We start from the raw sequence: 26,858 nt of genomic DNA on the forward strand, positions 1-26,858 counted from the left end.
AACACATTGGTGACAACTGCCTGTACCTCCAGCTTATAGAGATGTGACTCATGTGTATGTGCCTACACAGAAGCACACACACATACATAATTTAAAATAATAAGTTTTTTTTAATTAGTAGGTAGGCCTGGAGAGATTGCTCAGTGATTGAACCCCCCCCCCCCGAGAACCCAGGTTTGATTCTGTGCACCTGTCGCATGGCAGCTTATGACCCACCGCAACACCAGTTCCCCGGGGATCCTGCAGCTCCTGGTCTCCAGACGTACATGCAGGCAGAATACCCCTACATGGAAATTTTTGTTTGTTTGTTTTTCGAGACAGGGTTTCTCTGTAGCTTTGGAGCCTGTCCTGGAACTAGCTCTGTAGACTAGGCTGGCCTCAAACTCACAAAGATACATGGAAAATTTTAAAAAATTATTGGATCTGGGAGGCAGAGGCAGGAGGATCTCTGTGAGTTCGAGACCAGCCTGGTCTACAGAGCTAGTTCCAGGACAGGCTCCAAAGCCACAGAGAAACCCTGTATCGAAAAACCAAAAAAAAAAAAAAAAAAAAAAAAAAAAAAAAAAAAAAAAAAAAATTATTGGATCTGGGTGGCGGTGGCACATGGTTTTAATACCAGCACTTGGAATGCAGAGGCAAGTTATTCTCTGAGTTCCAGGACAGCCAGGGCATGTTACACAGAGAAACCCTGTTCCGAAAAACTAGAAAAAAACAAATACTGGAGCTGGTGAGATGGCTCAATAGGTAAAGCTCCTGCCACACTAGTCTGGCCACCCGGGTTCCTGAAGCTCACTTAAGGTGGGAGGAGAAAGAAGCAATTCCACAAGGAGATCTCTGTCTCCACATACACGTGCCCACTGCTAGTCACAGAGTAGCTGTAGGAAAGCTGGTCTAGTATAAAGGATTTTACAAAGGATATAAACAAATGGGTGTATAGGGCAAGACCTGGAAGTGGGCCTGGAACTTCCCTGTGTCAGTTCTCTGGAAGCCCCCTTTTTGAGGTTTTGATTTTGTGAAACTGTTTGTCTATGGTACTGATTTGTGGGAGAGTCTGGCTGAGGGTCTCAGATCTAAAGTGTGATAGTTCAGATCGTTCGCCACTGGTGTGATGGGACAAGTGGACATCGACATTTGTTTTCCCATCTTCCTTCCTGCATCCACAGCCATTCCTGGTGAGGCATCACGACTCTTCATGTGCTTGCTTAGTGCTCCCTGTGGTTATGAGTCACTGTGCTTCATCTTTACCCACTCAGGGGTTCTTGAGTACCGCTGAGCAGGGCCAGCCCCCCATGTCATAAATTACTGAGTGGGCTAGTGGGCTGTCTTAGGAGTGGGACCAGGCTTGTGAAGGTACCTATTCCATTCCCATGGCTTGATGGCACTTTTTGTTTTCCTTGCAGGTAATTAAATGCTTGTCTTGTGGACCTGGGCTTGGTTGGAATGTGCAAGGGTCTTGAAGATCCTTCTATAGCTTCCTTCTGTTGAACCATTAAGAGAAGATGGCAAAAGTCAACATTACTAGAGACCTCATTCGTAGGCAAATCAAGGTAAGCAGCCCGGACCTTCTAACCAGTGCCTTAGACACTTTTTTCTCCTACAGTGGTTCTCAACCTTCCTAACGCTGCAACCGATTAATACAGTTTCTCTTGTTGGGACCCCAGATCCTAAAATTATTTTCATTACTACTCCTTAACTGTAATGTTGCTTCTGTTGTGAATTGTAGTGTGAATCTCTGTGTTTTCTCGTGGTCTGAGGTGACCCTGTGAAAGGGCCATTCCAACCCCAAAGGGGCTGCAACCCAGAGGTTGAGATCCACTGCCACCCTATAGATTCATTTAAAGATGACCCCCCCAAAAACAAAACAAAACAAAACAAAAGACAGGTCTACAGTGGTGACTTACCTAAAATCACATAGCCTGCTAGTAGCAGACTGAGGACAGAATCAAGGTCTCCTGTCTTCTCAATTTTTTTCAAGTACATGGAATTCATGGAGGCTCCCCTGTCCCCATATTTGTGTCTCCATTGCTATGATTAATGTAGGCTGGTGAGCCATCAGTGTGGGGGTGCACATGAGTATAAGTTCTAGCCTCTTCACTGCTGCAGCTGCTGAGTTGCAGACATACTAGAACCTGAGGCCAATCTTCTTTAAGGTTCCCTTGCACTAGAGCCTGTCCTGCAGTCTCCATGTGAAGGCAGCATTACCTGTGAGGTGCGAGACTGACTGGACAGGTGGGTTCAGTTAGCGAGGCAGCTCCAGCTCCAGGGAGACTCCAGAATGGGACGACTGAAGCTTAGAATAGTGTCGAGCAAGGCATATATACACCTCTGGGAAGAACCCCAAGAGCCTGAATAGTGGAACTGCCTGAAGACTGGTCACTCTGTTTGCCTGTACTCTAATGTTTTTGTTGTTGTTAAGTGATAGTACCTTTGAAAAGGTAAATGCTAGAACTTTCTTAAACTAAAAAGAAATTCAATTACATAGGAGTCAGTGGGGTGTGGTGGTACACACCTTTAATCTCAGCTCTCAGAGCAGGTGGAGCTCAGTGAGTTCAAGGCTGGCTTCAGCTACATAACAAGTTCCAGCTAGGACTACATACTGAGACCTGTTTTCAAAAGCAGACTTATGTAGACTTCGGTGCATGGAGTTTCATGTGGATGAACTGAGTGTAATGTGTGCCCCGATAGGAGCCAAGAGCTTGGTGTACATTAGTCTGCATTTGTCTGCTTCATCTGATATTGCTGAATACTTAATTTTGGTTTAGGAGGTCTTTGGGGGATTTTGTTGGACTGGGTGGCCAAGACAGGAACTGTTTTTAGGGTTCAGTATCAGAAGGCAATTTTGTATACGCATGTGTATGCACTTACACGGTGTATCCTAGAGGCAATGCTCTTCCATCCAAAATATGGAAACATTCTGTTTTCTTTTGTTTTTGGTTTTTTTTCCTATTCTTTCTTATCTTTTCTGTTTTCTTATAGTGCCCAGCATAGGGTTGATAGTATAGAAAAGTTAAATATATTGGAGACTGGAGAGATGGCTCAGTGAGTTTAAAGCACTAACTGTTCTTCCAGAGGACTTGGGTTTGATTCCCAGCATCCATATGATGGCTCACGGCTGTCTACAGTTTCAGTTCCAGGGGATCCAACACCCTCTTCTGACTTGCACCTAGCAGGCTTGCACATGGTGCATAGATGAACATGGAGACAAAACACCCATTCACATAAAACACATTTTGAAAAAGAAAGCTAGATATTAAATAATATTGAACCAAAGAAACCACAACTTTGTTTCTGTCCCTAGGAGCGGGGTGCCCTGAGCTTTGAACGGCGATATCATGTCACCGATCCATTTATCCGGCGGCTGGGCCTGGAAGCAGAGCTTCAGGTAAGAGATCCAATTTTCAGCTAGGCGGTGGTGGCGCATGCCTTTAATCCAGGCACTTGGGAGGCAGAGGCAGGCAGATCTCTGTGAGTTTGAAGCCAACCTGGTCTATAAAGCGCATTCCAAGGACAACTCCAGGATTTACATAGAGAAACCATGTCTAACACCAAAAGAGAGAGAAAGAGAGAGAGATGGAATTTGCATCCTAGATCCACACGGTCTGTTTCCCATCCTCTGTGTTCAGGTCCACCTGCTGTGCCAGGGTTAAAGGTGTGCACCACAACACTTAGCTGGGTTTGTGTTTTTAATTAGGTGTATGTGGGTTCATGTGTGTACAGTTAGTTACTCTTGGATGCCAAAGCATCAGATTCCTCTAGAGCTGGGGTTATATTGTGAACCACCCTAAGTGAGTGCAGGAGCTGAACTGACAAGTCTTCCAGCCCCGGATTTTCTTAATATTATTCTTAAATTACATGTATTATGCAGTCATCCCCTGCTATGCTTTGGGAGGAAGGGTTTCTCGAACTTCTCACAGGTACAAGTATCTTCAAATGCTCAAGTTTTTGTACAAAATGATGTGTCATTTGCATATAACCCACAAACATACCCCTGAATACTTCAAATCTTTAGATTGTTTTTAATACCTAATACAATCCTTTATCATTTTAGGATAATGATAAGGGAAAAAATGTCTTTACATGTTCAGCACAGATGCAGATGCCATAATCCTGACTCCTGTTTTCCCCCTGTGCCTGGTTGAATCTACCCATCAGGAACCTGTTAGTACTGGAGCCAATTACGTATCTCACCTCCTCAATTTGCCTTTATTTCTTTTCTCTTGTTACTATTTCTGAAACAGCATTTATTTGTAGCCTAGATTAGACTTGAATTTACCCAAGACTGTTGTTGAACTTCTGACCCTTCTGCTTCCATGTCCTGTGTTGGAGTTGCAGGTGTGGGCCACCAGGCCTGGTGGTGATTGCCTTTTATTTGTGTTTTGTTTCTTGTGTAATTTGAGCATAAATTCAAATTAGACGGAGTCAAGTTGGCATGTCAAAGAAGCGCTGTAGCCTGTATATAAACCGTGGCATGGAAGTGGCAAAGTGGGCCTTACAATGTCTGTGTCTGTACTGCTCCGGGTTGTCGTGCGCCCGTTTTTGTGTAGAGACAGAATTTTAGATCTTTTTGTGTACCTAAGAGTAGAGTAGCTGACTTACAGCTACTCAGTATTGTCAATTTCTTGGGACAGGATTTCGCAGTACACCCCAAAGCTGCCCTTGAATTTCAGAACCTCCTGTCTCAGCTGCCTGCTGCTGGGATTAGACACAGACCCCAGCAACACTGGGTAGCTGCTTAGTTTCTTTTTTAAATTTTTACATTTATTTATTGTGTGTGTGAGTGGGGCACACACACCTGTGGAGGCCCAATGACAACTGGAAGGAGCCATTTCTCTCTTTCCCTGTGCAGGTCCCAGGGACCAAACTCAGGTGCAGGCTGGGCAGAGGGGTGCTGACACCCTGAGTCCTCCCATCTACCCTGTTTTTTTTCTTTTCTCACCTTGCTTTCAGTGTTACATTTATGTCATCATTGCTAATTCAAGGTCATGAATTTTATATTTGTGTTTTCGTCCAATAGTTATATTGTTTTAGAGAATAGGTGTAGGTCTTTGATCCATATGTATGTGTATGGAAACTAAATTCAGTAAGGAGATCCATTGAGGTAGGAATCCCAAAAATAAGGTCCCTAAGGTGACCCAACTTCATCCTTAAGGTTTTAATTGTGAACCTAGCCTTGAATACTGAGGCATCTCTCCAGCCTGACACTAAATTCTTTAGTTGTTCATGATGGTGTCCTGGATCAAGCCTAGCACTTGCACATCTCAGGCAAGTGCTGCGCCACTGAACTGCATCCCCATCCCATGCGGCGTCCAGTTGTCCCAGCACCATTTGTTGCAAAGACAGTTGAATTGTGTAAAGCTTTGACCAAAATATCTGTCCTTATCCCAGTACCACTGTGAAGCAACTTGGGAAATTAGGGCATGTGAGCCTTCCAACTTTATTCTTTTGCAAGATTGTTTAGCTATTCTGAGTTCTTTGCATTTCCATATGAGTCTCAAGTACACTGCCACCTGTTCTTATAAATAAAGTTTTATTGGAGCACAGCCACACTCATTCATTTATGTATTGTCTGTCTGTTTTAGTGATTCAACAGCAGAATTGAATGATTCATACAGAGACCATATGGTATACAGAACCTAAAATATCTATTGTTTGGCCCCTTACAAAAAAAGTTGTCGACGCTTCCTTTATATAATGAAGTAAATTCATGTTGTAATCACCTGAGAAGGAAAGTAGGAAAGCGTCTCTAATTCCCTCATGTATTCAGGCAAACAGTGTGCACTATATGTGCGGGCGATGTATGTAGACCCTGGAGGGAAGCAGCAGTGAGCACGGCCTGTCAGGAGAGGCAGTCGCGAGGTCCCAACACCTGTTTTATGGTTTCATAGCACTCAGCCACTGCCTGACTAACTTGGCTGACCTGTGTAGGGATTTTCCTCTCTAGAGTTCCCTGTATTATTTACACAGTAGCACTCACATGTAGAAACATGCCTACTATATGCTCAGTGCTTGGTAGAAGTAAAACGTAAAAAGACTGCAGGGGTATGAAGTAGATGCGGGCTCAGTAGAAGGAAAAAGCACCTGTTGCGAGTTAGGACTGTTGCCTTCCCTACATGAATTTCTGTTACATCAGGAATTGAAGTATGTAACTATAGATAGATCATTTTTTGTGGAGTAATGGTTGATTCTTTTTGTTTTGTTTTGCTTCGAGACAGGGTTTGTTTGTGTAGCCCTGGCTGTCCTGGGACTCACTCTCTAACCAGGCTGGCCTTGGGTTCACAGAAATCCTCCTGCCTCTGCCTCGTGAATGCTGGCATTAAAATTGTGCACAACCACTGCCTGGCCCAGCATATGCTAGGCAAGTACTTTATCACAGAAAGAAAAGAAGAAAGAAATAGATAGATAGATAGATAGATAGATAGATAGATAGATAGATAGATAGACAGACAGATAGATAGATGATAGATAGATAGATGATAGATAGACGATAGATAGATAGATAGATAGATAGATAGATAGATAGATAGATAGATAGATAGATAGATAGATAGATAGACAGACAGACAGACAGACAGAGATTGGTACTATTTAGTTGATATATATGTATATTTCTCTTTCTCTTCTTCACTCCTCTCTCCTTTGTAGATCATAATGGCACAAGAGTCATTTAATATCTCTGAGATTTAGTCCTTATTTATAGAAAGGAGTACTGAGATCATAACTAAATGCCTATGACTCTACCTAGCATCATCATACGTGGGTGCTGGGAATTGTACTCCGTTGCTCTTAACCACTGAGCCATCTCCCCAGCCCTTCCTCTGCATTGTTTTTTATTGTCTCTCTATTAAGTCCAGACTGTCCTAGAACTCATTATGTAGATCAGGCTGGCCTCAAACTCACAAAAATCTTCCTGTCACTGCCTCCCCCAAGTGCTGGGGATTAAAGGCATGTATGTGCCAACAAACCCAGATTTCCACATGAGTTGTTGAAACAGGGTCTCTCACTGAACCTGGAGCTCCCTGATGAAGGCTAGATTGGCTGATCAACGAGATGTTGGAATCTGCCTGTCTTTGTCTTTGCCCTTCCCTCTACCTGGGGCTATAGGTAGGTGCCACCATACCCTGCTTTTACATGGATTCTGGCTATCTGCCAAACCTGATCACCTAAGTCCACTTGGTGTAAGGAGAAAATTAACTTCCATGAGTTCTTCCAATCGCTCCATACCTGTGCATGGCACACATGTACACACGTATGCACATATCCAAACATACATGCTAAATGATTGTCTGTGTTTGGAGAAATGTCTCAGTGGGCAAAGTCCTTTGCTACCAAGTTCAAGGAACTGGAACCCATATGGTAAAAGAGAACTGACTTGAGAAAGTTGTCCTCTGACCCTCTGTGGCCCATGTCCCTCCCAGAAAGTAAATACATAAACATACCTTTTTAAAAAATGAGTAAATAGCCAGCCAGTGGTGGCACACACCTTTAATCCCAGCACTTGGTAGGCAAAGGCAGGCAGATCTCTGTGGGTTCGGGGCCAGCCTGGTCTACAGAGCAAGTTCCAGGACAGCTAAGGCTTTAGGACGGAGGAGAATTTCTTGCTATTCCCAGTTTCTTAAGGCAGCTGCAACCTTGGCTCCTGGCCCTTTGCCCTGCCTCGTAGCCAGCAGTGGCTGGTAGTCCTTTCGCGCCTCATCTGCCTACTTCTCTGTAGCCAGCACAGGTCTCTGAATGTAAGGATTCGTGTGATTGATTGAGCCCGCCTAGACGGTCCAGGATCATCTTCCCATCTCGGAGTTCTTCACTTTAACCACATCTGCAGAGTCCTTTTTAAAAAATATTTATTTATTATGTGTACAATATTCTGTCTGTGTGTATGTCTGCAGGCCAGAAGAGGGCACCAGACCTCATTACAGATGGTTGTGAGCCTCCATGTGGTTGCCGGAAATTGAACTCAGGACCTTTGGAAGGGCAGGCAATGCTCTTAACCACTGAGCTATCTCTCCAGCTCTGCAGAATCCTTTTTGCCACCTAAGATAACACTTGCAGGTTTCAGAATTATGGCTGAACATAACAGGAGGCCATTATTCTGCCCACAAGTACTCAGCTTTGCCCTCACTGAGTGACAGTCATTCAAGGCCCTGGGTGGAGAAACTCTGACTTCAGGCACAAGGATAGAAATGATTTTGACCCAGATACAAGTGTGGGGTTGCAGCCAAGAGAATGAGAAGGCAAGAGGCCGTAGGTCAGCGGGTGGCTGACAGGCTCGGGCAGAGGGTATTTCAGTGGTGTGTTCAAATGCGTGGGGAGGGAGGAGGAACCTGTGCCGGGAAGAAGACAGACTCAGGCTCTTCTGCGTGGACAGCAGGGATAGATGTGTCCATACCTCTTAGAGCCCCTCACTAGTCCCCTGCATTCATTCGGTCAGTTAAGCAGCAGATACCTGCTAGGCACTGTGGCTGGCCTTGGAGATGCAGTACAGTCCACAGAGCCTGCTTTTGTAGAAGGAAACAGTCCCAGAGCTGCAGAGCCCTATTGCAGGGTGGCAGTAGGCTCTGGCAGGAAAGGCAGTCGCCACAGCATAGGCAGGGCATCATGAAGGACATCTGAAGAACATGTTGGAATCACTGGTTTGGATGCTTCGAACTACAAGTAATTGCCCACTTTTAATTGTCTTCAATAAACGAACTGAAGAGATAGGCGGTGGTGGCGCACGCCTTTAATATCCCCCCCTGCGCCCCCCACACACACACTTGGGAGGCAGAGGCAGGTGGATCTCTGAGTTCTAGACCAGTCTAGTCTGCAGAGTGAGTTCCAGGACAAGCTCCAAAGTTACAGAGAAACCCTGTCTCGAAAAACAAAAAACAAACAAGCAAAACAGAGGGGCAGGAGGAAGTAGGTGTCAGAGTTTGTTGCTGTAGTCAGTCTGGCTTCATTTTAGACTATGCCCTCAGCTAGCTTCTGGGTGGATTTTGCCCTCGGGCTACTTTCCCTCAAGGTGGCAGCATATGCCACAGTTTCAGGAGTCAGTCACAGACACACCCCTGGCCCTTGTGTATTCCAGCTCCTCCGGGAGGGGAAGACTTTCTCTAGTAGTGCCTGTCACCTGTTTCCATCTTGACATCTGATTCAGGGTCCGTGTTCATCTCTCAGTTGATCACTGTGGCTAGATAAATGTTACTATTGTCTACATACTGTTTGGTTTAGGCCTAATTCCTGAACCCTTCACTGTGATGAGAAAAATGGATTTGTGCTTCCCAGGACGCTTGGTCTGATTTCAGGCAGGAAGCAGATAGCCCAGTTGCATTCATGGTCTTAGGGAGGAGGGGGTGAAGGGACAGAAAGATTGCCTAATCATTTCATTTTTCTGCTGTGAACTCTGGGGCTACCCCTTCTTACCATTTCTCCCTGCGCTTTCATCATTCACTATTGTCTGCCTCACTTTCTGTTTCTTTCTTAAGATTTATTGTTTTATTTCATGTGTATGAGTGTTTTGCCTTCATGTGCCTGAGGTCAGAAGAAGGCACCAGATCCCCTGGAAACTAGAGTTACGGGTGGCTGTGAGCCACCAAGTGGGTGCTGGGAATCGAACCTGGATTCTCTGCAAGAACAGTAAGTGTGTGTCCACTTTCTCTCCAGCCTCTCTCTCTCTCTCTCTCTCTCTCTCTCTCTCTCTCTCTCTCTCTCTCTCTCTCTCTCTCTCATTAAAGTAAAACCCTCAAGATAAATACTCTAGCCCAACTTAGCTTTCTGTGTTAATCTCTAGGTTTTCTGACTTTGGTAGGGAGTGAGGGTGGAGGAATAAATGAATGAGACATGGAACTGCAAAGATACCACAAACATTGTGTCCCTGAACTTGTCCCCTGAGGGAGCTGTACCTGTGCCTTCCAGGGATGGGGCAGAAGTTTTTGGGTTTTTTATTTCTACTTATTCATGTGTGTTTTTCCTGCAAAATGGGATGATAAAGTCTGCCCTTTATAGCTCAGGTGTTCAGTGTCAACTGAGACTTTGTGAGAAAGTCATTTATATGCTGTGAGACATGGGATATAAAGTTCTGTTTAGTTCTGACCACCACGTGTCCCTTACAAATACTGAAGGAGAGACTGGTTTGCTTGCTTTATCCCACTTCTAGGCATTATGCTTCCCAGGAGACTGTCCAATCAGCTCTCTTCCTAACCCTCTGTTCCCTCCTCCAGGGTCACTCCGGATGTGTCAACTGTCTGGAGTGGAATGAGAAAGGAGAGTAAGTATGTGCTGGAGGGGCCAGAGAAGGGGTCAGGGAGGTTGGGAGAAGAGGGCTCCTCACTTTGGTACTTCTAAGGAGATAGACTACTGCCCATGACTGCCAACACAGTAAACTATTAACCCAAATGCAGATGGAAGTTTAGGTGAACTTCCAGACCTTGCTTTACTTAGGTCTGTGTATTGGGAGAACCTTGGAAAATTCTTAGCCAAGTGAAATAGAATCTACTAATATTTACAAGCTAACCTTAAACTCTGCAACATCTACTGTCCTTTGAGTTCTGTGTGCCTACCTCCTTACCCTCTGGGAATGGCGATAGGGAAGAGGCACCCTGGGAACTTGAAGTCAGAGCTTCTAACTCTGCCCACAGCTTGCTGGCTTCTGGTTCCGATGACCAGCACACCATTGTGTGGGACCCACTGCATCACAAGAAGCTGCTCTCCATGCACACGGGGCACACAGCAAATATCTTCTCTGTCAAGGTGAGTAAAACACACCCCTCTGGGCAGAACTGGGCTGTGGACGTGCTGTGATGGTATAGTGTGTACTGTGGATCCTAGACTTGAAGCTGTCCCTGTGGTCTGAGTATTATAATGACAGTGAAGCTTAAAGCCTGTCTCTTTATGTTCTTCTGAGAACCAACTGGCCAGCTCAAGATCCATTTCTATTTATTACATTTTTATCTTTTTGTTTGTGTGGCGGTACACGTGTATTGTGGTTTACACGGGTGTCCTGGTACATGTGGAGGTCACAAGAAAACTGGGTGGAGTAAGTTTTTGCCTTTCACCCTGTGGGTCTTGGGGTTCATGAAGATCATCAGGCTTGGTGGCAAGTACCTTTACTCACTGAGTCATCTTGCTGTCCCTCCGTCCATTTATATTTATGTGAGTAGCATGCCTCCTGGAAGTTGTAAGAGCAAATTCCTTGTCTTTTCTAAGCCCGTTTCCTCTAATGAAAAAAAAGGAGCAGCTAAGGAATGTCTTGTAAATTCATGAACAGATGAATGAGTAAGGTGACAAATGGGCAGGTCGGACTGAGAGATGGCTCAGCTCTTAAAAGCACCTGCTGCTCTTTCAGAAGTCCTGGGAATCCAGCTTCCAGCAGCCCATATAGTGGCAGCTCACAGCCACTTGTAACTCTAACTCCAGTATATCTGACCCCCTCTTTTGGTTTTTGTAGTCTCTCTCTCTCTCTCTCTCTCTCTCTCTCTCTGGTTTTTGTTCTCTCTCTCTCTCTCTCTCTCTCTCTCTCTCTCTCTCTCTCTCACACACACACACACATTTGAATTTTTTAAAGAGATTTTTATTTGTATTTTATGTGTATGAGTATTTTTGTCTGCATGTATTTTTGTGTACCACATGTGTGTACAGCACCCAAAGAGGCCAGAAGAGGGCATCAGATCCCCTGGAACTGGAGCTACAGAGGGTTGTGAGCCACCATGTGTGTACTGGGAATCAATCCTGGGTCTCTGGAAGAGCAACCAGTGTTCTTAACAGCTGAGCCATCTCTCTAAGCCAATATTCTTAAAACCTCAAAATATTTTTTAAGATGGGCATAGTGGCAAACTCCTTTAACCTAGCACTTAAAAGGCAGAGGCAGGCCGATCTCTGAGTTCAAGGCCAGCGTGGTCTACAGAGTGAGTTTTATGTTTGTTTGTTTTTGGTTTGGTTTGGCTTTTGGAGATGGGGTTTCTCCCCTGACTGTCCCAGAACTCACCTTGTAGATGAGGCTGGCCTTGAACTCACAGAGATCTGTCTATCTCTGCCTCCCCAGTGCTGTAATTAAAGGTGTGTGTCAATAACATCTGGCTAAGATTTTATTGTTGTTTGATAAAAGAATAGAGCCTGAGGGCTGGAGAGATGGCTCAGAGGTTAAGAGCACTGGCTGCTCTTCCAGAGGTCCTGAGTTCAATTCCCAGCAACCACATGGTGGCTCACAACCATCTATACTGAGATCTGGCAACCTCCTCTGGTATGCGGGCATACATCGAGGCAGAATGTTGTATACATAATAAATAAATAAATCTTTTTTTTTTTTTTTTTTTTTTTTTGGTTTTTCGAGACAGGGTTTCTCTGTGGTTTTGGAGCCTGTCCTGGAACTAGCTCTGTAGACCAGGCTGGTCTCGAACTCACAGAGATCCACCTACCTCTGCCTCCCAAGTGCTGGGATTAAAGGCGTGCGCCACCACCGCCCGGCTAAATAAATCTTAAAAAAAAAAAGAATAGAGTCTGAGAGATGACTCAGTGATTGGGAGAACTTACTGCTTGTGTAGAGGACCAGAGTTGGTTTCCCAGTACTTCTGTGGAGCCCACTATTGGCTGTAACTCCAGTTCATTGGATCTAACTCCAAGGGCAGGCATACGGTTTAAAAAAAAGCTCCTCTATATAAGATAAAAATTAATCTCCTAGCATAGATCTTGTAGCTTTGCTATTCTGCCATAGGAAATTAATCTTCACCCTTGGTCAGAGGGAACTCAGCTGAGAAGAGGTGGGCAGGAGTCTATAGACCTTTGAAAGCCCTGCTATGTGAAATTTGTCTTTTTTCTTTGAGACAAGTCTCATGTAATTCCAACTGGCCCCGAAACTCAGCTTGTAGCTGAGGACGACCTTGAACCTCCTTCAAGTGCTCTATAAGAAGTAAGTTTATTTGGTGCTGGGATGGAACCTAGCACTTGGCAGATGCTAGGCAAGTACTCTACCCACAGAGCTATAGCATGAGTCTACAGTCCGCTCCTCCCTGGAAACTTGCTGTCTTGATCCTAGAGAGCAAACCTAGAAGTACGCATGGGGCTTTAGAATCACGTGTGGAGATGGAAAAGGACTGTCTGCTTGGGGCTCCATGAAGAAAGTTGTTTATTTTTTTAATACAGGGTCTCACTCTGTAGACCAGACTGCCCTTGAACTTATAGGAATCCACCTGCCTCGCCTCCTGCATTCTGGGATTAGAGGCATTTGCCACATGTCTGGCTGAAGAAGGTTGGACAGCCCTTTGGGTGTTTATCAGGGTGCGGGGGTCTCTGTAAGTGTCAGACAGGTAAACGAACCACGGTGAGGCGAGAATGAGAACTTGGTGTAGATTGACCTCGTCAGCCCGGATCAAGACTTTGGGGAGTCTGATGCCAGGTGGTTTATTCACAATAAATTTAAACATGGTATAATTTGGAAAAAAAGTTTCCTGCTGTAATACAATTCCTGGTGCGCAAGGAGGCATAGTTGCATGGAAACTCAACTCAACTCAGGGTACATGCCGTCTCTTCTAAGAAGATGGGTTCTAGAGATAGGCTGCCTGTACTGACTAGCTTATAGGCATAGGGAAGGCTCTGACCTGGTCTCAGTCATACGGATATCATAGAGGCCATTTGGGCTATTGGCCACTGCTGGTCCTGGTTGTGGGAGTTTGGGGGAGCCTCTGGCTATACAGTATTGCAGGGTCATTTAGATTATTAGGTATTTTCCTTGAAGCAGAACAGCTACAGCTTGGCTCGTGACTCCACTGACCAGCCCGTACTGTATAGTAAGACATACATACACTTACTAGTCCTTGGTGCGAGACACAGCTCTTTATCTGCTTCTTCTGGCATTTTTGATGTTTTAAGAATACATTTTCGGCCGGGTGATGGTGGCGCACGCCTTTAATCCCAGCACTTGGGAGGCAGAGGCAGGCGGATCTCTGTGAGTTCGAGACCAGCCTGGTCTACAAGAGCTAGTTCCAGGACAGGCTCCAAAACCACAGAGAAACCCTGTCTCGAAAAACCAAAAAAAAAAAAAAAAAAAAAAAACATTTTCGCTGGGCGGTGGTGGTGGTGTATGCCTTTAATCCCAGCACTCGGGAGGCAGAGGCAGGCGGATCTCTGTGAGTTCGAGGCCAGCCTGGTCTACAAGAGCTAGTTCCAGGACAGGAACCAAAAGCTACGGAGAAATCCTGTCTCAAAAATCAAAAAAAAAGAATACATTTTCAAAAGTATGTTATTTATGTATGTATGTGATATGGGAGAGGGGCATGGGTGCCACAGCAGGTGTGTGGAAGTCAGGACAGCTTCTGGGATTGGTTCTCTCCTTCTTGTGGGTTCCTGGGATTGGTCCCAGTTCACCAGGATTGTTTGGGAAGTGCCTTTATCCACTGAGCAATCTTGCCAGCCCTAGTTTTTCTGTTTTTATGAAAAGCAGAGAAAGGACTCTTGGTTTTTCGAGACAAGGTTTCTCTGTGGTTTTGGAGCCTGTCCTGGAACTAGCTCTTGTAGACCAGGCTGGTCTCGAACTCACAGAGATCCGCCTGCCTCTGCCTCCCGAGTGCTGGGATTAAAGGCGTGCGCCACCGAGGTAGTCAAAACACCAACCATAGGCACTACAGTATTTCACCCATGTGCTCCCCCCAGTGGCAGCCATGGTACATTACAAATGCGGCTGCAGTGAGGGCTCACCTGTCTGTGCTGTGGCTAGCTAGGATCTGCTACCTCCAGGCAGAAAAGTGTAATTTCTTCACTCTTCCAAATAAAAACTAAAAAGAGAGAAAGAGAGTTGGGGTCTAGCTCTGGTCAAGCCCTTGCCTAACATTCTCCGTGCAGGTGTCTGTCCCCATTACAAGGAAGGAGGGGGAGAGATACTCAACTGATAGCCACGCCAAACCCTATCTTCCCCAAGTTAGGAAGATAAAGCTGTGTCCTATTTGTCCACGAGGCCACGTTTGCAACTGCTTTGTTCTTGCCACGTGTCATCTAGAGTGCTGTGTTCTCCACTTCACTGGGCCACTTACAGTGGCCAGACCTTCCCCACTGTCCGTCCTCTAAACTCTAACTACTCTTTGTCATTGTCAGGAGTGCTATGCTGAGCACTTTTGCCCAGATCTTTTCTTTTGTTTTATTTCTTTGAAGTGAGAGTTTTAGGTCAAAAGAAAGGAATAGTTTTGTTGTAGTTCTGGTTTTGTTGCTTTTTGTCTTTTGAGATGAGGTTTTTCTGTGCAGTTCTGGCTGTCCTGGAATTCATTCTGTAGACCAGGCTGGCCTGAACTCACAGAGATCCGCCTGCCTCTGCCTCCCAAGTGCTGAGGTTAAAAGTGTACACCACCACTGCCCAGCAAGATAGGAATAGTTTCTAATCTTTGTTACCTGATTCCCAAATTTTTCCGCAGAAGGAATTGAACATTTTTTTTTTCTTTTTCGATACAGGGTTTCTCTGTGGTTTTGGAGCCTGTCCTGGAACTAGCTCTTGTAGACCAGGCTAGTCTCGAACTCACAGAGATCCGCCTGCCTCTGCCTCCCAAGTGCTGGGATTAAAGGCGTGCACCACCACTGCCTGGCAGGAGTTGAACATTTTATTTTTTTATTTTATTTTATTTTATTCTATTTTTTTGGTTTTTCGAGACAGGGTTTCTCTGTAGCTTTGGTGCCTGTCCTGGAACTAGCTCTTGTAGACCAGGCTAGCCTCGAACTCCCAGAGATCCGCCTGCCTCTGCCTCCCAAGTGCTGGGATTAAAGGCGTGCGCCACCACCGCCCGGCTGGAGTTGAACATTTTAAACATCTCTTAGCCCATACCCCTCAAAGGTAGTTTTCTTTGTGCTAGGCTTGGTCTTAGTTCTTACACATCCTGTGTGAATGTTCAGCACAGGACGCACTCCCAGCCTCCCAGTTGTAATGCGGTTGTTTTCGGTGTCAGCAAGGGAACGTGTTGTTGACTGGTATTTGGAAATCCTTAGTAAGTGAAGTGAAGGTTATCGTCCACTCGGTTTCTGCTTGGAGAAGACGCAGAGAAAAGGGGCTCCTTAGGAAAAGCAGCTTAGTGTAAATTGTGACCACCCTAACCACATGAGCTTGTATATAAAATAAGATATCTTCATTTTAACCTTGAAGGCTGGTAGGCTGCTTCCCATCCTAAGTTATTTTGGTGAGTTGATAAACTTATTTTCTTAAGTGACTTGAGAGGGAAAGGACATGCTGACATCCAGGCCAGTCTCCTTCAGTAGCCAGCTCCACCCTGACTCCTGCCAATCATACAATTTTTTCTGAGCAGTTCCTGCCTCATGCCGGAGACAGAATCTTGATCACGGGGGCAGCTGACTCCAAGGTTCATGTCCATGACCTGACGGTAAAGGAGACGATCCACATGTTTGGAGACCATACAAACCGGGTGAAGCGCATCGCCACAGCACCCATGTGGCCTAACACATTCTGGAGCGCCGCCGAGGATGGGCTTATCCGGTAAGTGTCTCTGCGTAAAATGGCGTGTGCTCTGCCTCAGTGGAAATGGCTTGTGCCCCCTGCCATAATGCCACCTTCCACAGACCTGGCACCTCTCCCTACAGTTCCACAGTTCCAGTGTCCTGTGTGGCTGCATATTTGCCTCTGACCTTTTCAGACAAAGATGGTGCTATTGCCCCTCTTTCCTTTTTGGGGTGTTGGGACTCAAACCCAGGGCCTTTTGCATACCAGATAAATTCTGTACCACTGAGCTAAACTACCACCACCCGTTCTCGTGGGAAGGATTGGGACAGGTGTCGCTCTGCAGTCCGGGTTGTACTTGGGCTGGAGATCGTCTCTCCCCAGCCTCTCAGGTGTTGAGACAAGCGTGCTCATTCTCAGAGGCCTCCACTCTGTTGTTTGGAGAGAGAGATGGTCTTTCTGTTACTCAGGCTGGTTTCCAACTCCTGCCTCCGTGGAGCCCCTTTGCTTCCTGAGCAGATGGGGTTACTAGAACAGCCCAGCATGCTCTGTGATAGCGCCACTGCCCTGCTGTAACTGCTTCCTCCAGATGCGGCCTCACAACTTTCCCCTCACTTCTCCAAACTGCTTCAACTGGCCACCCTTTCTTATCTTCTCTATGCTGCTGTAGAGAACCTTCTAAGTAATGTGTAAACTCATAACAGTGTAGTTGGAAGCAGACCTCTGAAGCCAGGCAGAACAGGTCAAATTCTTGTTCTTTCAGTGTTAAGTCTAAAAAGGCCACTTTACCTCTGAACTTTAGTCTCTTCATCTCTAAAATAGGAATAATCATAATATCCCCTTTGTTGATCTGAGTATGACAGTGGAGAACATCATGTAAAACACACGGTACTTGAATGACAGCCTGGGTCAGTGGCATGTTCAAGAAGCACTTGCTGACCTGTTCCCAGGGCCAGCCGGGAGGAAACCAAGCAACCTGAGCATCAAGTAGAAGAATCTTTAGGACCTAGACTAGGCACAGTAGTGGAGACATCCTAGCAGTTACGTGATCATAAGCTGGGCCTTCAAGAGCAGACGAGAGGTGGGTAGGCAAGAGGTGGCAGGGTGGATTTGCCACACATATAGGGAGATAAAAGTCGCATACAAGGTGCAGGATGCTGTAGTGTAGGCTGGGGACCCAACTCAGTAGCAGAGCGCTCACTTAGCATACTTGAAACCCTAGCCCGGGGAGAGGGGAGAGAAGGCTGATTATAACTAGACCACATAGAAAGCTGGTGTGTGAAATTGGCTCTTAAGAGCCGGACTGTGGGCTTTCATAAACTCGGGCTGCAGGCATCAAGTGGCAGAAGAATGATGTCAGACTATTTAGGAAGAGCATTCCAGTTAGGATGGCCTAGGAGGACAAATGAATTGTGTGAGGCAATTAGAGGCGGCTAGGCAAGAAACGGGTGATGCCGCGCCCCATTCTGGAGGTTTCTGTGTAGTGGCAGCAGGGGTGTGCTCCTGCTCTAGATATTTGGGCTTTTCCTTTGCCGTCCAGCTGGGGCTGTGGAGCTGGCCTGGCTTTGGTGTCCACAGGCAGCTCTCAGGTAAGCTTTGTCTCCTTCCTCTCACTGTCCTGTAGCCCTTGTTCCCTGGAAGAAAGTAAGAGGAGCATAACAGAGAGGTGTGGGGGCTTGGAGGTTTTTGTTTAGTTGATTGATTTTTTTTTAAAACAAGATCTTCCTATGCACCCCATGCTATCCTCACTGTGTAACCCAGGCCTTGAACTCATGATCTCCTGCCTCAGCCTCCTGAACACTAGGGTTACAAACATGTGCCATGACACCCTGCTAACAAATAATTTACATGCCATAGTCTTAGCAGGTTGTTCCTGCTCTGTACTTCGTAGCTGTGATACTCCAGATAGTTTATTTGATTTCTTGGTGCCTCTGTGTTCCAGTGGCACAGGGCTGCTGGTTCACATGAAACACTCAGAGAGTATTGGATGAACAGCGCAGTTTCCCGCAGTATTTTTTGCAATCACTGGTAGAATAGCAGTAGCTGTAATGTTGACATTTATAAGATCTGAGCTGTAGTATATACTGTAAGGGATTAATTTAGGATAAATCAGAATGTGTTAAGAAGCCTACTATAAAGCCAGGTGCAGTGGTGCACGCCTTTCATCCCAGCACTTGGGGGAGGCAGAGGCAGATGGATCTCTGTCTCTGAATTGGAGGCCAGCCTGGTCTACATAGTGAGTTCCAGGATAGCCAGAGCTACACAGTGAGACCCTGTCTCAAAAATAGAAGAAGCTTACTATAGGCAGCTGGCTCGCATAGGCACCATCTCCTCTTGCATCACAAGGCCTTGGTTCTCCCTGCTTTCTGCATAAGAACCCTAGCCTCTAATTATGTCTTCTCCCACAGCCAGTATGATCTTCGGGAGAACAGCAAACACTCAGAGGTGCTGATTGACCTGACGGAGTACTGCGGCCCGATGGTAGAGGCCAAGTGCCTCACAGTCAATCCCCAGGACAACAACTGCCTGGCAGTAGGGGCCAGTGGGCCCTTTGTGAGACTGTACGACATCCGAATGATCCATAACCACAGGTACGACCAGTAACCCTGTGGGCCCTTTCTCTTATAGTGATTTGCCTGTAATTCCCTCCCATGAATCGCTGTGTGTCTCCTGATAGTTATCTCACTGTTGTACAGTTATTTACCTGTGTGGGGGTCGGAGGGACATAGTTTCCCAAGTGCCATGGTGCATGTGTAGAGGTCAGAGGACCATGTAGTCCTGGGGTCGCTCGCACTCGGGTCGTCAGACTTGGCAAGTGGAACCATTTCTGCAACCCCAGAGTTAGTCTTGTTTTCTCCCCTCTCCCTTGTCTTTTGTTTTTTGAGATAAGGTCTTGTTCTGTGGTCTTGACTGGCTTAGAACTCACTATGTAGACCAGACTGACCTTGAACTCATAAAGACAAGCCTACACTGCCTCCCACTGCTGGGATTAAAGGCACAGGCCACTACATCTGACCACAGAGTTAAGAATCTTACATGTGTAATATTTTGTATGTATAACTTTATTTATTTATTGTGATACTGGGATTAATATGAGACTAATATGCTTAGCACATGCTAAGCAAGTACTCTACCACTGAATGACATACTTGTCCATATTTTACTTATGAAAAAAGTTCAAAGAGTAGAGCTGGAGAGATGGCTCAGTGGTTAAGAGCCACTCTTACCAAGAACCAGTATTTGATTTCCAGCATCCACATGGTAGCTCACAACTCTAATTACAGGGGATCTGACATCCTCTTCTGGTCTTTTGGGTGGAGCACCTTTACTCACATGGTGGAGCACCTTTACTCACATGGTGGAGCACCTTTACTCACATGCTCATTCCCTCACACAGATGTAGTCACTTCATCTTTCAAGATTTATTTATGTATACAGTATTCTGCCTGCATGTACACTTGCAGGCCAGAAGAGGGCACCAGATCTCATTACAGATGGTTGTGAGCCACCATGTAGTTGGGAATTGAACTCAGGATCTCTGGAAGAACAGTCAATGCTCTTAACCGCTGAGCCATCTCTCCAGCCCCAAAATAAAATATTTTTAAACAGAAAAGAAAAGGTAAAGCCGGGCAGTGGTGGCACCCGCCTTTAATCCCAGCACTCGGGAGGCAGAGGCAGGCGGATCTCTGGGAGTTCGAGGCCAGCCTGGTCTACAAGAGCTAGTTCCAGGACAGGAACCAAAAGCTACGGAGAAACCCTGTCTCGAAAAATCAAAAAAAAAAAAAAAAAAAGAAAAGGTAAAATCATGAATGGTGGCACACTACTATAATTCTAGCACTTGGGAGGTAGAAGGGAAAGGAGCAAGGTTCAAGGTCATCTTTTCTACAGAACTGAGTCTGAAGTTCAGCCTCACCTAACTAATGTGACCCGGTCTCAGAAAAGATAGAAGGAGAGGGCGGCCTCAGACCCAGCAGTCTCCACAGCCTTGACTTTTCCTGATCCTCGGACAGGTCTAGCCTGCTCTACTTTACTGGTGAATATGTCCATAGGCATCTAAAGAGCAAACCTTGGAGCTGCTTGGAAGGAAGAGAGATGCCTTCTCTAGCTCTGGGGACACAGCTGTGGGTGTCCTCTGAAGTGGGACCCACCTAGCCAGGGACAGAGCTAGAGCTTTTTTTTTTTTTTTTTTTTTTTTTTTTTTTTTTTTAAATATTTATTTATTATGTATACAATATTCTGTCTATATATATGCCTGAAGACCAGAAGAGGCCACCAGACCTCACTACAGATGGTTGTGAGCCACCATGTGGTTGCTGGGAATTGAACTCAGGACCTTTGGAAGAGCAGGCAATGCTCTTAACCGCTGAGCCATCTCTCCAGTTCCCAGAGCTAGAGCTTTAACCTCCTGATTTCCTTCCCTCAGAAAGAGCATGAAGCAGAGCCCCACTGCCGGCGTGCACACCTTCTGTGACCGGCAGAAGCCCCTTCCGGATGGTGCGGCGCAGTATTATGTGGCAGGTAGGACCCATCCTGGCTCTCAGGTAGACCGGGGCTCTTTCTGGGGACTGTCCATGGGGGCAAAGGGGAACAACAGGAAATTAAAAAACTTGCCGGGCAGTGGTGGCACATGTCTTTAATCCCAGCACTCGGGAGGCAGAGACAGGCAGAGCTCTGTGAGTTCGAGGCCAGCCTGGTCTACAGAGCGAGTTCCAGGACAGCCACGACTATTACGCAGAGAAACTCTGGCTCAAAAAACCAGTCATCATCATAGAACTCTAGAATCTAAGGAAGGAGGTTCAAAATCACAACACTAATCTGGAATAACTAGTAAGCGTGAAGCCAGTCTGGACTACATAGCGAGACCCTGTTTCACATACAGAATGACTCAATGAGGGAACACGTATAAGTTGCTGGCCATTGCCTATACCAAGTGCTCGATACTGTCTCTGCCTCCATGATGAAGTTGATTGCTAGCATTTTCTATTTGGCTGTCTTTATACTGTTCCCTGCCTCTGTAAGTGAGTGTGGAAGTTTCATCTTAGAGTTATTGTATTCTTCATGACAGGTCACCTGCCGGTGAAGTTACCTGACTATAATAGCCGTCTGAGAGTGCTGGTTGCCACTTATGTGACCTTCAGCCCCAATGGCACAGAGCTGCTAGTCAACATGGGAGGAGAGCAGGTAGGCTCTACTGCCTGGTGAGACTCTCCACCAGCGTGCCATCTGTCGTAGCAGATAAAGCAATAGCTTCCTTGTAAATGGCATTGTGACATGTGAGGGTAACATGATATCATTCAGCTTACAGCAGAGTTACCCTAACCTAGTGTTTATTTTCCTATTTTTAAGTGAACTAGACAGATAAGATATTTTGGATAAGAATGTAGGCTTTGATCTGCTTCATTTGGTCTGCCATGAGAAAGATGGCTCAGCAGTTAAGAGCACTGGCTGTTCTTCCAGGGTTTAATTCCCAGCACCCACATTGCATCTCACAACTATCTGTGACTCCAGTTCCTTATGCCAGTGTACATAAAATAAAAATAAAATAAAATAAAAGTACTTACTGTTGAAGACCCCGGATAGAAAGAAAGAATCAGCTCTCAAGTTACTTTCTGGGACTGGAAATGGTGGTGCACACACCTTTAATCCCAGCAATTGGGAAACAGAAGTAGGCAGATCCTTGGGAGTTTAAGATGAGCTTGATCTTAAATCTTACATCTTGAGTCTCAGGCTAACCAGAACTACGGGAAACAAACGGGGGAAAGTTGTCCTCTGACCTCTGCCCAGGCCCTGTCACGTGCACTCTGCATGCACATGTGCATCATACACTCATGTTTTAACAAGAAGATGAAAGAGAACATACACTTGGAAATTGACAGACCATGGTTAAGGATGTTACCTACTTGACAGAGTGCTTGCCTAGCATGCTCAAAACCCCAGTTTGATCCCTAGCACCACATAAACTGGGTAAACCAGGTATGGTGATATGTGCCCTGTCTGACGGGGCGGGAGAGAGAAGGAGAGAGAGAGAGATGATGGTGGGCTAGGTGCTTGGAACTCAGGAGGCTGCTGCAGGAGATAGAGACCTCAAGGCCATCTTCAGTTTCATAGGAAGACTTGCATCCGATCGATACGCCTGTTCTCAGATGCCAGCCTGTTACTTACTAGGTCTTCACAGTGCCTTCAAGCACTCGCCTGTATTTTCCTGAGCCTCAGGTTCCTCTCCTGCTGTTTTCTAGAAGCAGACAGGGAAGTGAGGCAGTGACCCATTGCAAAGCAAGGTGTAAATACACACACAGGAGAGGGGCTGGAGGGTGGGTGAGCGCTGGCCTGAGGGCGCATGAGGATGAGTGGAAGGCCTAGCTGAGGAGTCAGGGACAGCACACCTACATGGTCTGAGTCCTGGCTATGCTGTCCTTTACGGCCCTGGGAAAGCGTGAGATTCTGAGTCTCTGTTTCTTCATCTGCAGAAAGGATGATGATATTAATAGCCTCTTCAGTTAACTTTCTGGAGCAAGTCCATATAGAACATTTAGCAGAATTCTGGAACAAAATAAGCATTAAATAACACTCAGTAAGTATTAACAACAGATAATGTTTACTTCCTGAGGGAGGTAATTGGCAGTGTCGCTGTTAGGAGCTTTTCACTTTAGGATCTTATTTAAGGACGTGCTCCCAGTTAGTGACTTATTCCAGCCAGGGCTCTGAGTACATCATCCAGCTACCCCAAGAGTCAAGGTTAGGAAGAGTTCCCTGCTTATGAATCTTGCTAGCTCTGATTCCATGCTCAGTGTTCTCAGTGAGTTAAGGACCCTGGTCTTCAAGCTGCCAAGACCTGGCCATTGCTTCAGCTACAGCTCACCTCATGGCCCTGTCTCTTTACTCCAGGTTTATTTGTTTGATCTGACTTACAAGCAACGACCATATACCTTCCTCTTGCCTAGAAAATGCCACCCAGTGGGTAAGTTCTGCCCTTGGGAAACCTCTGCTGAGGTGGGTGGGATCTTGAGTACTGTCACCTGTGGAGAAGCCTCCGACCTGTGTCCATGTACTCGAAAAGGAGCAGACCTTGTGAGAGGATGATCCCAAGAGGTCGGAGAGGTCTTCCCAAGACTTTGTACCCCACCCCCAAGGAAGGTGGCTTGGCTCTTAAGAATTTGAAATAGTTCCCCTTCTCATCCTGGCTAATAGATTTCTTTGGGTTAGAGCTGATGCATGCCACCCCATCCCCAGCTCCTCCCTCCCTCCCCAGAGTCAGCAGTGGAAAATGTCAGATAGAAGTTATGTCCTTTTTAGCCAGCAGAGGGCGCGCGGGCTTTTCTTTATACCATTGCCTGCCTGTCCTGATTTGCTTTCTGGGGCTGGGTTTGACCTGGGAGAACAGTCTCACAATGGAGCCGTCAGATCCTATGATGGAAGCCAGAGGGGTGCAGAGGAAGGAAGCCTCCTCCTGAGTTGTACTTTGCTTTCTTTTCATCCTGCCAGAAGTCCAGAATGGCAAGATGCCTACCAACGGTGTGTCCAATGGTGTATCCAATGGCCTACACCTTCACAGCAATGGCTTCCGGCTGCCAGAAAGCAAGGGGTGTATCAGGTGAGGGCAGCTGACCTCTGTGGCCATCCATGTCTTAGCTGCACCTTTTGGACAGGAGGGAGAAACATGTCCTGTAAACATCTTTTCTGGGGGCTGGAGAGATAGCTCAGCAGTCAGGAGCACTAGAAGACCAGGTTCCATTCCCAGAGCTACACAGCAGCTCACAATTGTCTATACCTCCATTTCCAGGGGATCCAGTGCCCTCTTCTGGCCTGTTCAGGCACTACACACATATGGTACACATTGATAAAGGCTAAACACCCATAACACAAAAATAAATCTCAACAAAAATTTATAACCCACATACCGCTGCCTTCCAGAACCCAGATGTGAATCCCAGATGTTGGAGATTGGGCCAGAGAGGCTTCTTAGAGTGGCCAGTGTTCCTGCTGCAGCTTCTATCTGGGAGAGGCTACCCCCCCAGACTGGAGCTTGTCCTTCTGTACAGTGCTTGGGCCAGGGTCTGGAGGCATTGAGCCTTCCTCCACCCACATGGTCCTCCTGGTTAGAGTATTTCCCATCCCTGAGCATATTCCTGCCTCAACTCTTCCCACCCCTCTCTTGGCCTCAGATGTTGGAATTTTCTAGTCCCTGAGAAGAACCAAACTCTCCATAGAGAGTCATGGGAAGAAGTAGGATGGTCTAGGGTTAATTCAGGTAACATCAGTGGCTGGCACCTAAGCCCAAGCATTTGGTTAGTGATTGCTGTATGCCTGTCCAGGCATCCTTTCTCCTGCCTCCCTTATACTGGCTCACAGTATTTGGATTGTACACATTTTCTCTCGCTGTAATAGGTAGTAACAATCTCAAAGTGAGAGCGGCCTTTTCTGGATAGCAGTGAGATCCTAGGGTCCACAGAACCATGCATGGCCCTTGGATAGCGCTACTAACCTTTAACTGGTCTGGCTTGGCTCTCGTCCCCTTGCAGCCCCCAGGTGGAGCTGCCCCCATACCTGGAACGCGTGAAGCAGCAAGCCAATGAAGCCTTCGCCTGCCAGCAGTGGACCCAGGCCATCCAGCTGTACAGCAAGGCTGTGCAAAAGGCACCTCACAATGCCATGCTCTATGGGAACCGAGCTGCTGCTTACATGAAACGCAAGTGGTGAGTGGGCACCGCAAAGGGACCTGGGTCAGAACGAGGACTGAAGCAAGTGGACCATGGAACCAAATTGCTAAGGCAACCAGAGAAGGTGGCATCGGCAGCCTGCTGCCTCTTGGGGCTCCTTGAATGTAGGCCACTCCTTCCCATCTCTAAGGCCGAAGGTAGCCGGGTCCATATTTTAAGCACCGAGAGATTAGTGGTCGTGTTCACAGGAAATTCAGTGCTTTGTTACAGCGTGTGAATGAAGTAAGGCTTGAGACATTGTTGATACTGATTACTAGAGAATCTGGCCTTGAAAGAACAATGGAATCTCGGTAGGTGCAACTGAGGAGCTTGGTGAACTCAGTTTGTATCCTCAAAAATGATTCTGCAGCTAAATGGTTCTGCATTTGTTTTCTGGGTTCTTGTAGCCACTCACTGGACCAAGTACAGACTAGACCTAGAGATCGGAAGTCAAGTATAGATTGTGTTGGGTTACACTGGCTGGAGGCAAAGGGGTAGGACCATAGCCTAAGAAGCCCCTCAGACCACCAGGGCTTCAGTCCTGCCTATAGTACCGTCAGACAAGCAGGCACGCAGACCCCATCCCCCAGCCAGGGCCAAGACTAGAGATGGATAGAGCTGGGCCCACAGCCATTTCTGCTCCGTCTGGCATCCGTCGGCTCTGCCCAGACAGACAGGCCAGCTGGTGTGCCATCGTCTGGCTGAAACTAGGCAGGCCTGGGGAAGCTTAAGAAACCCACCCAAGTCAGCAGGATGGGGGCGGGGAAGATGCCACACACACAGAAGTCAGCTTAAGCATCAGGAGTTCCCCCAGGCATCGAGTGGCACCCAAATTCAAAAGGACTCTTTGGGGATATCTGAAGTGTGTCGCCGCTCTGTTCCAATGGTTGGGTAGGACGTGGCGGCCCTCATCTCAATGTGACCGGGAGCTCTGCTTCAGGTCGGTATTTTTGCTGAGAAAAGTTGGTGATTTCCTCATTCACAGCTTTTTTTCTAAGCTCCTACTATGTGCTAGGTACTGGGCAAACAGTTCTGTCACTCTGAGTCCCTGTGCCCTGGAGTGCCCAGCTGCTGGACAAGGATAAAGTCTGACATAGTTCAGCATGAAAGCTATGAAAGATGCAGGAGGCAGCAGGGCAGGTAAAGTGCTGTGGGCATCAAGAGGAGTGGAGTCGCCTCAGCTCAGGATCAGGGAAGCCTCAGAAAGAAGTGGTGTCTGAATGGGCTGCAAGTGTGGGCAGCTTACACAAGGAGATGAGGGGGAGGAGAGGACTGTGGGGAAGGACATTGCAGGAGATGAAATGGTGTGAACAAAGGCGTGGGGGCGGGGGACCGACTGAAGAGTCTGCTTCAGAACAGCAAATCCATTTGGCTGGAGGAGAGGGTTCTGGAAAGGACTGGCAGGGGATGAGTCTGTGAGGTAGCCTGGGGCTTGCCTGGAAAGGGCTTGGAATGCAGAGGGTGGCGTTTGGCCTTGATTCAGTGTGTGCCAGGCAGCTACTGGAGAGATTGAGCAGGGGTGTGCCGAGGGCTGTCTTTTCAGGGAGATTGATCTGCCGTGCATCTAGGATGGGTGAGCCCTGGGGCCAGCCTGCTCTTCTTTCCCCATCCCCACATGCCTGCCAGTGACCCTAAGAATGTCACATTCTGTCCCAGGCCAGTCTCCCCAGAGCTGCCATCTGCTCCTGGAAGCAGACCACCCTCTGGCTTCTGGCTGGTCTCTGCTCTGGCTCTTGCTAGGAGCTCAGAAGGGGCACCTTGCAGGC

The 26,858-nt window shown here is 46.9% G+C and overlaps 1 protein-coding gene across 4 annotated transcripts in view; it reads left to right on the top strand.

Moving 5' to 3' along the window:
* Wdtc1 (WD and tetratricopeptide repeats 1) overlaps positions 1 to 26,858 on the top strand; it is a 51,574-nt gene that overhangs the window by 18,264 nt on the left and 6,452 nt on the right. For 3 of the 4 annotated variants that reach the window (XM_057784396.1, XM_057784395.1, XM_057784393.1), the window contains 11 exons: positions 1,401 to 1,547; positions 3,299 to 3,382; positions 10,194 to 10,240; positions 10,611 to 10,722; positions 16,248 to 16,435; positions 18,805 to 18,987; positions 20,820 to 20,914; positions 21,462 to 21,577; positions 23,282 to 23,354; positions 23,879 to 23,987; positions 24,916 to 25,089. In XM_057784396.1, coding sequence (XP_057640379.1) covers positions 1,500 to 1,547; positions 3,299 to 3,382; positions 10,194 to 10,240; positions 10,611 to 10,722; positions 16,248 to 16,435; positions 18,805 to 18,987; positions 20,820 to 20,914; positions 21,462 to 21,577; positions 23,282 to 23,354; positions 23,879 to 23,987; positions 24,916 to 25,089 — 1,229 coding nt within the window. In that variant the 5' untranslated portion in view covers positions 1,401 to 1,499. The remainder of the gene's footprint in view (positions 1 to 1,400; positions 1,548 to 3,298; positions 3,383 to 10,193; positions 10,241 to 10,610; positions 10,723 to 16,247; positions 16,436 to 18,804; positions 18,988 to 20,819; positions 20,915 to 21,461; positions 21,578 to 23,281; positions 23,355 to 23,878; positions 23,988 to 24,915; positions 25,090 to 26,858) is intronic. The other variant, XM_057784397.1, reaches the window with a different exon arrangement.

The sequence above is a fragment of the Chionomys nivalis genome, chromosome 11 (genome assembly GCF_950005125.1).
Source record: "Chionomys nivalis chromosome 11, mChiNiv1.1, whole genome shotgun sequence".
Taxonomy (NCBI): Eukaryota; Metazoa; Chordata; class Mammalia; order Rodentia; family Cricetidae; genus Chionomys; species Chionomys nivalis.